This window comes from Rhinoraja longicauda, chromosome 6, assembly GCF_053455715.1.
Source record: "Rhinoraja longicauda isolate Sanriku21f chromosome 6, sRhiLon1.1, whole genome shotgun sequence".
NCBI classification, from domain to species: Eukaryota; Metazoa; Chordata; class Chondrichthyes; order Rajiformes; family Arhynchobatidae; genus Rhinoraja; species Rhinoraja longicauda.
This window is the reverse complement of record NC_135958.1, coordinates 250,026-262,289: the sequence shown is the minus strand read 5'-3', so window position 1 is coordinate 262,289 and position 12,264 is coordinate 250,026. Positions and strand designations below refer to the sequence as shown.

General features: G+C 39.8%; 1 protein-coding gene across 2 annotated transcripts in view; it reads left to right on the top strand.

The window, feature by feature from the left end:
* The window catches only part of psme3ip1 (proteasome activator subunit 3 interacting protein 1), a 74,608-nt gene that overhangs the window by 46,371 nt on the left and 15,973 nt on the right, over positions 1-12,264 (top strand). For both annotated transcript variants that reach the window (XM_078400295.1, XM_078400294.1), the window contains exon 5: positions 978-1,110. In XM_078400295.1, coding sequence (XP_078256421.1) covers positions 978-1,110 — 133 coding nt within the window. The remainder of the gene's footprint in view (positions 1-977; positions 1,111-12,264) is intronic.

Genomic DNA, 12,264 nt, shown 5'->3' with positions numbered 1-12,264 from the left:
CTGTATTTTGATTTTGGAGATTGTATCTCCTCTCCTTTGAGCTTTGAACATTCCTGCACTCTCTAAATATTCTTTGAGTTATGTTCAATGCCTAAAGGAGACTCTATAACCCATCCTTATCAGTGAACCACTTGGCTTAGTCCCTTATGTTCCAACATAGCACATTTCTCAACCAACCATCTCTCTATTAATTTATTGTTCTTTTTGAAGTAGATTTTATTTATTGATCAGAAGAACCATGTCAGCTGGATCTGTAGAGAAAGATGACTTTGATATAAAGTAATCAATCTGAAACATTAACACAGATGTTTCCTTATTTGCCAAGTGTTTGGCACAATAGTGCAAGGACTGACCATAGTCCTTTGTAAATTTAGTGATCTGATGTTAAGTATTATGTGTGCAAATTCATTCCATCCTCCCCCTGATTATACTCCACCATTTAGTTCTATATTCATGATTCAGTTTGTCTTGTTCTATACTCAAGAAGCACGACAAAACCTTTCTAAATCTTTTGTACTTTTGTTCAGAGGTTATTAAACACAATTTGTAGAGGACTTGTACCTTGATATATGTAGTATCTGACACATATCCATGTTATATATATCCTTTCATATTTTTGTTCAGCTTTGGAATTGGCTGCTCCATCAGTTAAAATTTCTGCTCCTGTGTGTGACTCAAAATTCACAAATATATTGACACTTAATTACATTCTTAGCTTGGGGACAATTACAGAAAGACAACAAATGTAGACATTGTTAATAATGTTTATATCCTGTGAATTAAAAAAAAACCAAATTTAGTCGGTGTGAGTGGATTGCTTGTTGTTAGAGGCTTACATTGTAACCAGTGCAGTGCTTTCTATTTTTTTTAAATTGTTTCTCACATGTTGTTAGCAGGAAACTTCCAAACCACAAGACTCAAATATCCAGAAATGTAATCTGAAATTGTCTTTTTTAATCCTTAACTGTGTACCAACAGTGCCCGCACAAAACTAACGGCAAGTGTTGAATCTAATAAAGACCAAGAAAGGAAAATGGCTGCCAAGCCAGCAGAAAACAAGAATAAATTCTCTCAAGCAAAGCTGTTGGCTGGAGCAGTAAAACGCAAAAGGTTTGTACCATTTAGTAAAGAAAACCAACAAGATGTGATAAATATTACAACCAATTAATTTCCATTATAACCTAATGTTAACAGTGGTCATGAATAATTAATTTTCAAAGCTTAACTTGTTTGTTTGTTTATTTCAATCAAATGTTTCTATCTTTACTAGTCTGTCATTCTTATCGGTTTGTTGTTCAATTAGGATCATTGATGGTACAGTTTGCCAGGTTATTTTACTACAAGGTAGGAATAATATTCAAGAACCCTAATCAATGAGAATTATTTTTTGCTTCCACTTTACCTTGGGTGAACTGAAGTAAGTTGTAATCGTTTTATTATGGCCAGTTTAACACACCTAATTTGAATAGCCAACATCTGAACCCAATGCTTCCCAGTCTGTTTTTTTGATCCGTGCTGGCTGCTATTTTGCAGGGGAGGTTACTAGTTTAATTTAAGATCGAAACAAACTGGTTTTACACAATACAAATGGAAAATCCTATTATGCAATCTTGTGCAGCATTTCAGCTGCATATTTGGTGCACCCTTGAACTTGTTAACTTGCTGTGTGCTCCAAAAGAGAATTCATTTGAAGAAAACCAGATTTAAAATGTTATTTTACCACTTTATGTTTTCATGTGCCATAATTCTGAATGAGGTCGGGTGCAAGTCCATAGCTCCCTGAAAGTGGCAAAGCAAGTAGATGGAGTGGTAAAGAAGGCAAATGTTATGCTTGGCTTCATTGGTCGGGGCAATGAATATAAGAGTCAAGAAGTCATGATGAAGCTCTCTAAGACTGGCTAGGCTGCATTTGGAGCACTGTGTGCAATTCCGTTCGCCCCATTACAAGAAGGATGTGGAGGCTTTGGAGATGGTGCAGACTTATCAGAATGCAGCTGTATCGGGGTATTCATTACATGAAGAGGTTGGACAGTCTTGGATCGTTTGCACTGAGGGTTGAGGATAGATCTGACAAAAGTATATAAAGGTTGGAGAGACTTGAATAAGGTACACAGTGGTGGAAAAGTCAAAGGCTAGAGGGCACAGCTTTAAGATCAGAGGGGGCAAAGTTTATAGGGAAATTTGTGGGGCACGTTTTTATTAACACAGGAGGTGCTGGGTGCCTGGAATGTACTGCCAGGCAGGTGAATAGTGGCATCTAAGAGGCTTTTAGAGAGGCTCATGGACATGCAGCGAATTGAGGGTTATAGATCATGTGCAGGCAGATGAGATTTGTTCATTGTGGCATCATGTTCAGCATAGACATTGTGGGTTGATGGGGCCGTTCCTGTGCTGTACCGTTCTATGTTCTGTGAAATTGTCAATTAGTACCAGAGTCATGATCAATTTTGCTGTATGGTCTTACATCCATTAAAAAATGTGTTCATGCTTGTTAACCAGTGTGTATAAAAGGAGATAACAAGTACTTGTTCGGAAATCAAAAGCAGTTAAATCTCTGTGGTAAATTGTTATGCAGTATTTTGTTTCTGGAGAATGCATTTATCTAACCTAGTCTGTTTTAAAATCACCACTTCTCATCTTTTCTTCACATCCAGTTCTTTATAGCATCTCTTTTTTTCTCCATCTTGAATTTCTAGATTCTCTGTCTTTTTTAAACCGAGGTTATGCAACAGTTATATGAACTTAAATCCCATGTTTTTACTTCTTGTGGATCTATCGTAACTGAGCATGTGTAATTTTCTTTTTGCTAGTAATTAATTTCTGTTTATATGCAAGTATAGAAAATCCCTTCATCGAAATCTCTAATGCAGGATCAAGATTTTTCATTTGTCCAGTTGAACAAGGGTGGCATAGTGGCCCAGTGGTAGAGTTGCTGCCTTGCAGCACCAGAGACCCGGGTTTGATCCTGACTACGGGTGCTGCCTGCATGGAGATCGTATGATCTCCCCACGACTGTGTGGGTTTACTCTGGGTCCTCTGGTTTCCCCCACACTCCAAAGAAGTATAGGTTTGTAGGTTAATTGGCTTCTGTAAATTGTAAATTGTCCCCAGCTTGATCGCTACTTGGCACGGACTCAGTGGGCCGAAGGATCTGTTTAACACGCTATAAGTCTAAAGTCTAAAGTAAAGTCTAAAGTTAGTTCTTGCGTTGGTAATGAACTTAAACTTCAGAGTATTACTCTTTTCCTTTCTTTATTTGGTGAAATGAATATTGACTTGAATCTTGAATATTTAGCTGCAAAGATTCAGGCTTGTGCCTATTTTAAATAAATTTTCTTTTAAAAAAGAAGTAATTTTAAATTGGTTTGATCAGGGATGGAATTGTTGAGCAAAAGCATCATTGTCGGTTAGTAACTTCTGAGCATTGCTCATTCATTCTATACATTGTTTATTGAAATGTGAACAGATAATGTTTTATTGTTGTCACTATGACCATCATAATCCTGTTGAAATTTTGCAAAGGTATGTGAAATGCCACTACTACACGGGTGGTTTTAAACTAAATAAGGGGGGGGTGTCAAATGGGATAGTCAAGGATGGAGTTAAAGGGAAAGAGAGTAATGGGATAGTTAATGACCCCAGAATTAACGGGAAAGAAAGCTGACAAAGGGATAGGAGGGTATGGCCAAGTGTAATAGGGATCGATGTGAAGGGTGAGATGAGTAAGGAATTAAAAGTATTGGATATGAATGCGCGAAGTATAAGAAGTAAAGTAGATGAGCTTGAGGCTCAGTTAGAGGTTGGTAGATATGACATTGTGGGGATTACAGAGACGTGGCTGCAGGAGGATCGGGCCTGGGAACTTAATATTCAGGGTTATACGTCCTATAGAAAGGACAGGCAGGTGGGCAGAGGCTGTGGGGTAGCTCTGCTGGTGAGGGATGAAATTCAGTCCCTTGTGAGGGTGACATAGGGACTGACGAGGTAGAGTCACTGTGGATTGAGTTGAGGAATTGTAAAGGCAAGAAGACACTAATTGGTGCTATCTACAGACCCCCAAATAGTAGCCGGGATGTAGGGTGTAAGATGCAGCAGGAGTTAAAACTGGCATGTAAGACAGGTATTGCCACTGTGGTGATGGGGGATTTCAATATGCAGGTAGACTGGGAAAATCAGGTTGGTTCTGGACCCCAAGAAGGAGAGTTTGTAGAGTGCCTCCGAGATGGATTCTTAGAGCAGCTTGTAATGGAGCCTACCAGAGAAAAGGCAATTCTGGATTTAGTGTTGTTCAATGAACCAGATTTGATAAAGAGAACTCGAGGTAAAGGAACCATTTGGAGGTAGTGATCATAATATGATTAGTTTTAATCTGCAATTTGAGAAGGAGAAGGTTAAATCGGAAGTGTCAGTGTTGCAGTTGAACAAAGGGGACTATAAAGGCATGAGAGAGGAGCTGGCTAAGGTAGACTGGAAAGGGATCCTAGCAGGAATGACGGTGGAACAGCAATGGCAGGCATTTCTGGGCATAATCCAGAAGATGCAGGATCATTTCATTCCAAAAAGGAAGATAGATTCTAAGGGGAGTAGGAGGCAACTGTGGCTGACAAGGGAAGTTAGGGATGGAATAAAACTAAAAGAACAGATGTATAACACAGCAAAGAGTAGCGGGAAGCCAGAGGTTTGGGAAACTTTCATAGGACAACAGAAGGTAACAAAACGGGCAATACGGGCTGAAAAGATGAAGTACGAGGGGAAGCTGGCCAAGAATATAAAGGACAGTAATAGCTTCTTTCGATATGTTAAGAGAAAAAAAGTAGCAAAGTCAAATGTGGGTCCCTTGAAGGCAGACACGGGTGAAATTATTATGGGTAACAAGGAAATGGCAGAAGAGTTGAACAGGTACTTCAGATCTGTCTTCGTTAAGGAAGACACAAACAATCTCCCAGATGTACTAGAGGACAGAGGATCTAGGGGGGTAGAGGAACTGAAATAAATTTTCATTAGGCGAGAAATAGTATTGGGTAGACTAATGGGACTGAAGGATGATAAATCCCTTGGGCCTGATGGTCTGCATCCCAGGGTCCTCAGGGAGGTGGCTCTAGAAATAGTGGACGCATTGGTGATAATTTTCCAATGTTCAATAGATTCGGGATCAGTTCCTGTGGATTGGAGGATAGCTAATGTTATCACACTTTTCAAGAAAGGAGCGAGAGAGAAAACGGGGAATTACAGACCAGTTAGCCTGACATCAGTGGTGGGGAAGATGCTGGAGTCAATTAATAAAGAGGTAATAACGGTGCATTTGGATAGCAGTAAAAGGATAAGTCCAAGACAGCATGGATTTATGAAAGGGAAATCATGCTTGACTAATCTGGAATTTCTTGAGGATGTGACAAGTAAAATGGATGAAGGGGAGCCAGTGGATGTAGTGTATCTAGACTTTCAGAAAGCCTTTGATAAGGTCACGCTGTATTTCGAAACTAAACTAAATTGAACTAAAACTGTGTACCTGGGGCAAACCCATGCGATCACCGGGAGAATGTGCAAACTCCACACAGACAGCACTCAAGGATCGAACCCAAGTCTCTGGCGCTGTGAGGCTGCAGCTGTGCCACCGTGCCACTCGTCTTTACTGGGCACAGAAGGCTGATACTGTTCACTGTTCGGCACAGTTAGTGGGTGGCTCCCAATAGGAGGGGAAAAAACTCTTGAAGGTGACATTCTCTTTATTAGCTATTCAAATGTAGCAGTGCTCTTTTTCAAATACTAAATGAATAACCTTAAATCATTTTAGTGGTGAAGCTCTCGATTGAGCACAGCTGCTGAAATTGTCCATTATGATTATTATCTTTTGGAGAGTGATGCTTTGGCTCTTGTTCAGATATTTGGATCTGGATCCGCAATGTTCTTCTTTCAACTGGAGAGTTGTAAGGGAGGACATTTCACTTGCTGGAGGAAACTATGTCCTGGATACAGCATGTAATTTTACTCATCTACTGGATTATTATATTTTGAATGGTTGCTTGAGTGTGCTGATTCAAATCAATTTGGCTCTGCATTTATGTTTACTCTCTACAGCAATGAATGTAATTATTGGTGCAAACATGCTGCATTGTAATTGAAGAGCAATATACTGATAGATGGTACAGTGGCACAGCTGGTAGAGCTGTCCCTCCCAGCACCAGAGATACAGGTTCAATCCTGACCTCAGGTGCTGTCTGTGTGGAATATCGACATTCTCCCTGTGACCGTGTGGGTTTCCTCTGGGTGCTCAGTTTTCCTCCCACATCCCAAAGACTTGGGGGGGGGGGGAGGTCTATAGGTTAATTAGCCTTTATTAATTGCTCGCCAGAGTGTAAGGAGTGGACGCGAAAGTGGGAGAACATAGAACTAGTGTGAACAGTTGACCTACGGTCTGCATGGCCTTGTTGGCTGAAGGGCAAGTTTTCATGCTGTTTCTCCAAATGCAAAAACTAAAACCGAGGTTACGTGCAACTCTCAGATGCATCTGCGGCCTGTCCCTCCCCTCCCCTCCCCTCCCCTCTGTCATTACCATCTTGCAATTCCTTGGGAGACTTTGTATAAAATGTTTCCCCATTGAGTAAGTGTAGACTGAGTGGCTACTGGATGTAATTATTTGCTGGGCCTTGCTTTTAGAGAATTTCAGAATGCTGCCCATGATTTCACAAAACACTGATGTAACTGGTCCGTAAGACTCATTTACTGGAGCTGAAGATATATTCTCAAGCTAACTTGAGTGCCTGATTAAATTAATGAATCTCTCCCTGGGATTAAGGGCAGATTCCTGCCTGTCAGTGGTGCTGGGTGTGTATGGTAGACGCTGCTTCACTGTGTGAACATTGCGCACTGCTGATAGGGTTACGAATAATTGAGATGCTCTGGTCCCCAGTGCAATGTGGAATATAAACCTGTGAAATTCATTCAGAAGATAAAGACAATAGACAATAGGTGCAGGAGGAGGCCATTCGGCTCTTCGAGCCAGCACCGCCATTCACTGTGATCATGGCTGACCATTCTCAATCAGTACCCCGTTTCTGCCTTCTCCCCATACCCCCTGACTCCGCTATCCTTAAGAGCTCTATCTAGCTCTCTCTTGAATGCATTCAGAGAATTGGCCTCCACTGCCTTCTGAGGCAGAGAATTCCACAGATTTACAACTCTCTGACTGAAAACGTTTTTACTCATCTCCGTTCTAAATGGCCTCCCCCTTATTCTTAAACTGTGGCCCCTGGTTCTGGACTCCCCCAACATTGGGAACATGTTTCCTGCCTCTAACATGTACAACCCCTTAATGATCTTATATGTCTCGATAAGATCTCCTCTCATCCTTCTAAATTCCAGTGTATACAAGCCTAGTCGCTCCAGTCTTTCAACATATGACAGTCCCGCCATTTCGGGAATTAACCTAGTAAACCTACGCTGCACTCCCTCAATAGCAAGAATATCCTTCCTCAAATTTGGAGACCAAAACTGCACACAGTACTCCAGGTGCGGTCTCACTCGGGCCCTGCACAACTGCAGAAGGACCTCTTTGCTCCTATACTCAACTCCTCTTGTTATGAAGGCCAACATTCCATTAGCTTTCTTCACTGCCTGCTGTACCTGCATGCTTATTTTCAGTGACTGATGCACTAAGACACCCAGATCTCATTGTTTGTCCCCTTTTCCTAACTTGACACCATTCAAATAAGAATCTGCCTTCCTATTCTTACCACCAAAGTGGATAACCTCACAGAGAGTGATGGGAATATTGGATGAGCTGCTAGAGGAAGTTGTTGAGGCAGGTGTAAAAACAGCACTGGAAAGACATTGGGACATGAACATGGATAGGAAAGGTTTAGAAGGATATGGGCTAAATGTGGGCAAATGGGGCATTGGGTGGACGGGTTGGGTGGTATGACTCCATGATTTGACTTCATCATGCAGTGCAGTACAATATGGCCTAATCCTGTTTCTGCACAGAAACATTTTTAGTGATTATTGGATATTTATGATGCAAAGTGCGAAGCCGACTTATTGTTAATGCGCTCCATAAATCTTTATGGAGAATTTAGAGATAGCTTGCATTGGTCTGGATGCTGCTAACACACCATGTGGTATTTTCATTATGTTGGCTATTCATTTTGTGGAAGTTTTAATGCCTGCAAGGTATTTACATTTAATTTGAGATGATACATCAAAGGTCTGAAGAATCTTCTGGAGCAACTTATTGCATTTTTATTATCAGCTAGTCAGTGTAATATAAAACCTTTCAGAATCATGCCAGATTTTATGTTTAGTTTCGAGATACAGTATAAAAACAGACCCTTCGGCCCACCAGATCCACATGGAACATTGATCACCCGTACACTAGTACACATTCGCATCCTACAGACGAGAGTTAATCTACAAACCTGCTTGTCTTTGGATAGTAGAAGGAAACCAGAGCATTCAGAGAAAAAGCACCCAATCACAGGGTGAACTTGCAAACTCCACACAAATAGCCCCCATATTCAGAATCGAACCTGGATCTCTGGTGCTGTGAGGCAGCAGTTCTACCGCTGTGCCACCAAGTGTTCAATTACTTTAGATCTTTATTATTTGGTTTTAAAACAATGTAATTATGAATATAGTATATAATTAAGCCACAAAATGCATATATAGTGGTATGTGACATTTAGAAAATGTTTCAAAACTGCTTTAGATCCATTACATATATGATATTATTCCTAGTTTGTGGGGCGATTTATTGGCTATCCCTTATTGCTTTAAGTGATGGTGGTGGGATTTCCAGTTTAGGTTTTACAATTCAGAAGCATCAGAGATCAATAGGATGTCACCATGTTCAGTAACAGGTCAATAATTCGGCACATTTGGGACTTTGGTGGACTGGCTGATTCCCTGGACTATCAGATGTCATTTCCATTAATATCACAACGTAGCAAAAGAGCAAAAGGACCTTTTCTATCATATAAATTATTGAAATCCATTTCATCTGGAATGCAGGGCAGTGGTATTTGACTGTGAATAACCATTTATTTAAAATAATACTCTTTAATTGTACTGTTGTTTGCATCATGAACTATATTATTCTGCGTCAAATGCAAGGTTGTAAAGTCACCAGCATGCCTGTCTCCTGGAGAAGTCTTCAGTATAGGAGACAGATTTCCAGTGGAAAGCAAGGGCTTTGGGGATGGATCCGACTTGAAACCATTGCTGCTATTGTTTTGGTTGTTAAATTAAAGAATGAGTATTTTCCAGCTTTAGGAGTGATGTTATCCCTCAGTTCGAGAGTGAGATGCAGAACTATCTCAAACGGGAAGGAAAATAAGCTTGTAACAATTCACACAGTTGCCATTTCGAGAATTTAAGGGAAGCAATAAAGGCACTTGTATATGACGAATAAAAGGAAAAGGTTGTGTCATTGTTCGGATTATCCACACAGTACTGTGGATGCACAGTTCCCGATAGTCAGAAATGCAGTTACTTTCACAAGCCATGTGAAAGGTAGTCTGAAGGGGAAATCAAATCAAGTGTGTAAAAAATGTGTTACTTTTTAATGCTAGACCAATCAGCGATAATGCTCAGTGATCTATTGTGTGTGCAGAAATGGTTCAATTATAATTATAAATGACTACCTTTCCATTTGCAGATATCGAGACAGTAACAAGAATGCAATTACTTTGGTCTTTATCAGAGTGGATTTAGGAGATACTTTTACTTTTGGTTCCAGGATGATTTTTTATTTTATTTATTTTTTTTTTTGAAAAGCATATGTACAAATCGAAATAAGAAAAAACACATTTGTTACAAAGTTCTTACATAGCTTCAATTTTTAAATTTTTGAAGAGAGAAAGTAAAAATAAAAATATAAAACTATAAACTTGGGGAGAAAGAGAGTAAGAGGGTTAAAAAAAAAAAAGAAAAAAGGATCTAACAATAAAAATTAACGGGAGTAGATCCGGGAGACAAAAACCACAGCTGTACATCCAACCCCCAACTCAAGTTTCAACTTTTTATTTAAATTTTTTATTTTTTATTTTAGTCCTGTGCCAAGCCCATTTACTTTTCTAAAAATTCAATAAATGGAGACCATATTTTTAAAAATAACTCAGGTTTGTCGATTAAGGCAAACCTTATTTTTTCCAAATGCAGGGTCTCTGTCATTTCCATAGTCCACATTTTAATTGTGGGGGTTATTGGTTTTTTCCAAAATTTAAGTATTAGTTTTTTCGCAGTTATTAGACTGTAATCAAGAAAATGTACCTGACTTACTGTAAAATTTGTAGTATGTTCTGATAATCCTAATATAATTAATTTTGGGTCCATATCTAATTTTTTATTAATAACTTTAGAAACTATTTAAAAAATCTCCAACCAGAAGTTTTGCATTTTTATACAAGTTACGAAAATATGAGTTAAATTAGCTTCTTGAAATTGACATTTATCACACATAGGAGAGATACTAGGAAAAATCCTATTTAATTTCGTCTTCGAATAATGTAATCTATGTATTATTTTAAATTGTATTAGGGAATGTCTAGTATTCAATGAACATTGATGTATATGTTGTAAACTTTCATCCCATATATCTTGCATTATAACTTGATTCAATTCGTCCTCCCATGCTCGTCTATAAGATTCTGATGACGGAATGTCAATGTCAAGGAGAATATTGTAAATAAAAGATATTAATTTATTTGAGTTATAATGTCGGTTCCAGGATGATTTTGACATCCTTAAACATTAACACAAATCAAACGTGAAAACTGGAGAGCTGTACATTGTGAACATATGTTAGACAATAGACAATAGACAATAGGTGCAGGAGTAGGCCATTCGGCCCTTCGAGCCAGCACCACCATTCAACGTGATCATGGCTGATCATTCTCAATCAGTACCCCGTTCCTGCCTTCTCCCCATACCCCCTGACTCCTCTATCCTTAAGAGCTCTATCTAGCTCACTTCTTGAATGCATTCAGAGAATTGGCCTCCACTGCCTTCTGAGGCAGAGAATTCCACAGATTCACAACTCTCTGACTGAAAAAGTTTTTCCTTATTTACGTTCTAAATGGCCTACCCCTTATTCTTAAACTGTGGCCCCTGGTTCTGAACTCCCCCAACATTGGGAACATGTTTCCTGCCTCTAACGTGTCCAACCCCTTAATAATCTTATACGTTTCGATAAGATCCCCTCTCATCCTTCTAAATTCCAGTGTATACAAGCCTAGCCGCTCCAGTCTTTCAACATATGACACATTCCCGCCATTCCGGGAATTAACCTGGTAAATCTATGCTGCACGCCCTCAATAGCAAGAATATCCTTCCTCAAATTTGGAGACCAAAATTTATCCACACTTATCCACATTAAACTGCATCTGCCATGCATCCGCCCACTCACACAACCTGTCCAAGTCACCCTGCAACCTCATAGCATCTTCCTCACAGTTTACACTACCACCCAGCTTTGTATCATCTGCAAATTTGCTAATGGTACTTTTAATCCCTTCATCCAAGTCATTAATGTATATTGTAAATAGCTGCGGTCCCAGCACCGAGCCTTGCGGTACCCCACTAGTTACTGCCTGCCATTCTGAAAGGGACTCATTTATCCCCACTCTTTGCTTTCTGTCTGTCAACCAATTTTCTATCCATGTCAGTACCCTACCTCCAATACCATGTGCTCTAATTTTGCCCACTAATCTCCTATGTGGAACCTTGTCAAAGGCTTTCTGAAAGTCAAGCTACACCACATCCACCGGCTCTCCCCTGTCAATTTTCCTAGTTACATCCTCAAAGAATTCCAGAAGATTAGTCAAGCACGATTTCCCCTTCGTAAATCCATGCTGACTCGGAACAATCCTGTTACTACTATCCAAATGCTCCGCAATTTCGTCTTTTATAATTGACTCCAGCATCTTCCCCACCACTGATGTCAGACTAACTAGTCTATAATTTACATTTTTCTCTCTCCCTCCTTTCTTAAAAAGTGAGACAACATTAGCTACCCTCCAATCCACAGGAACTGATCCTGAATCTATAGAACATTGGAAAATGATCACCAATGCTTCCATACTTTCTAGCGCCACCTCCTTAAGTACTCTGGGATGCAGACCATCAGGCCCTGGGGATTTATCAGCCTTCAGTCCCATCAGTCTACCCAACACCATTTCCTGCCTAATGTGGATTTCCTTCAGTTCCTCCGTCACCCTAGGATCTCTTCAATAGCATTCTGCCATTTCTCGAATTCCTAATCGATTTTTC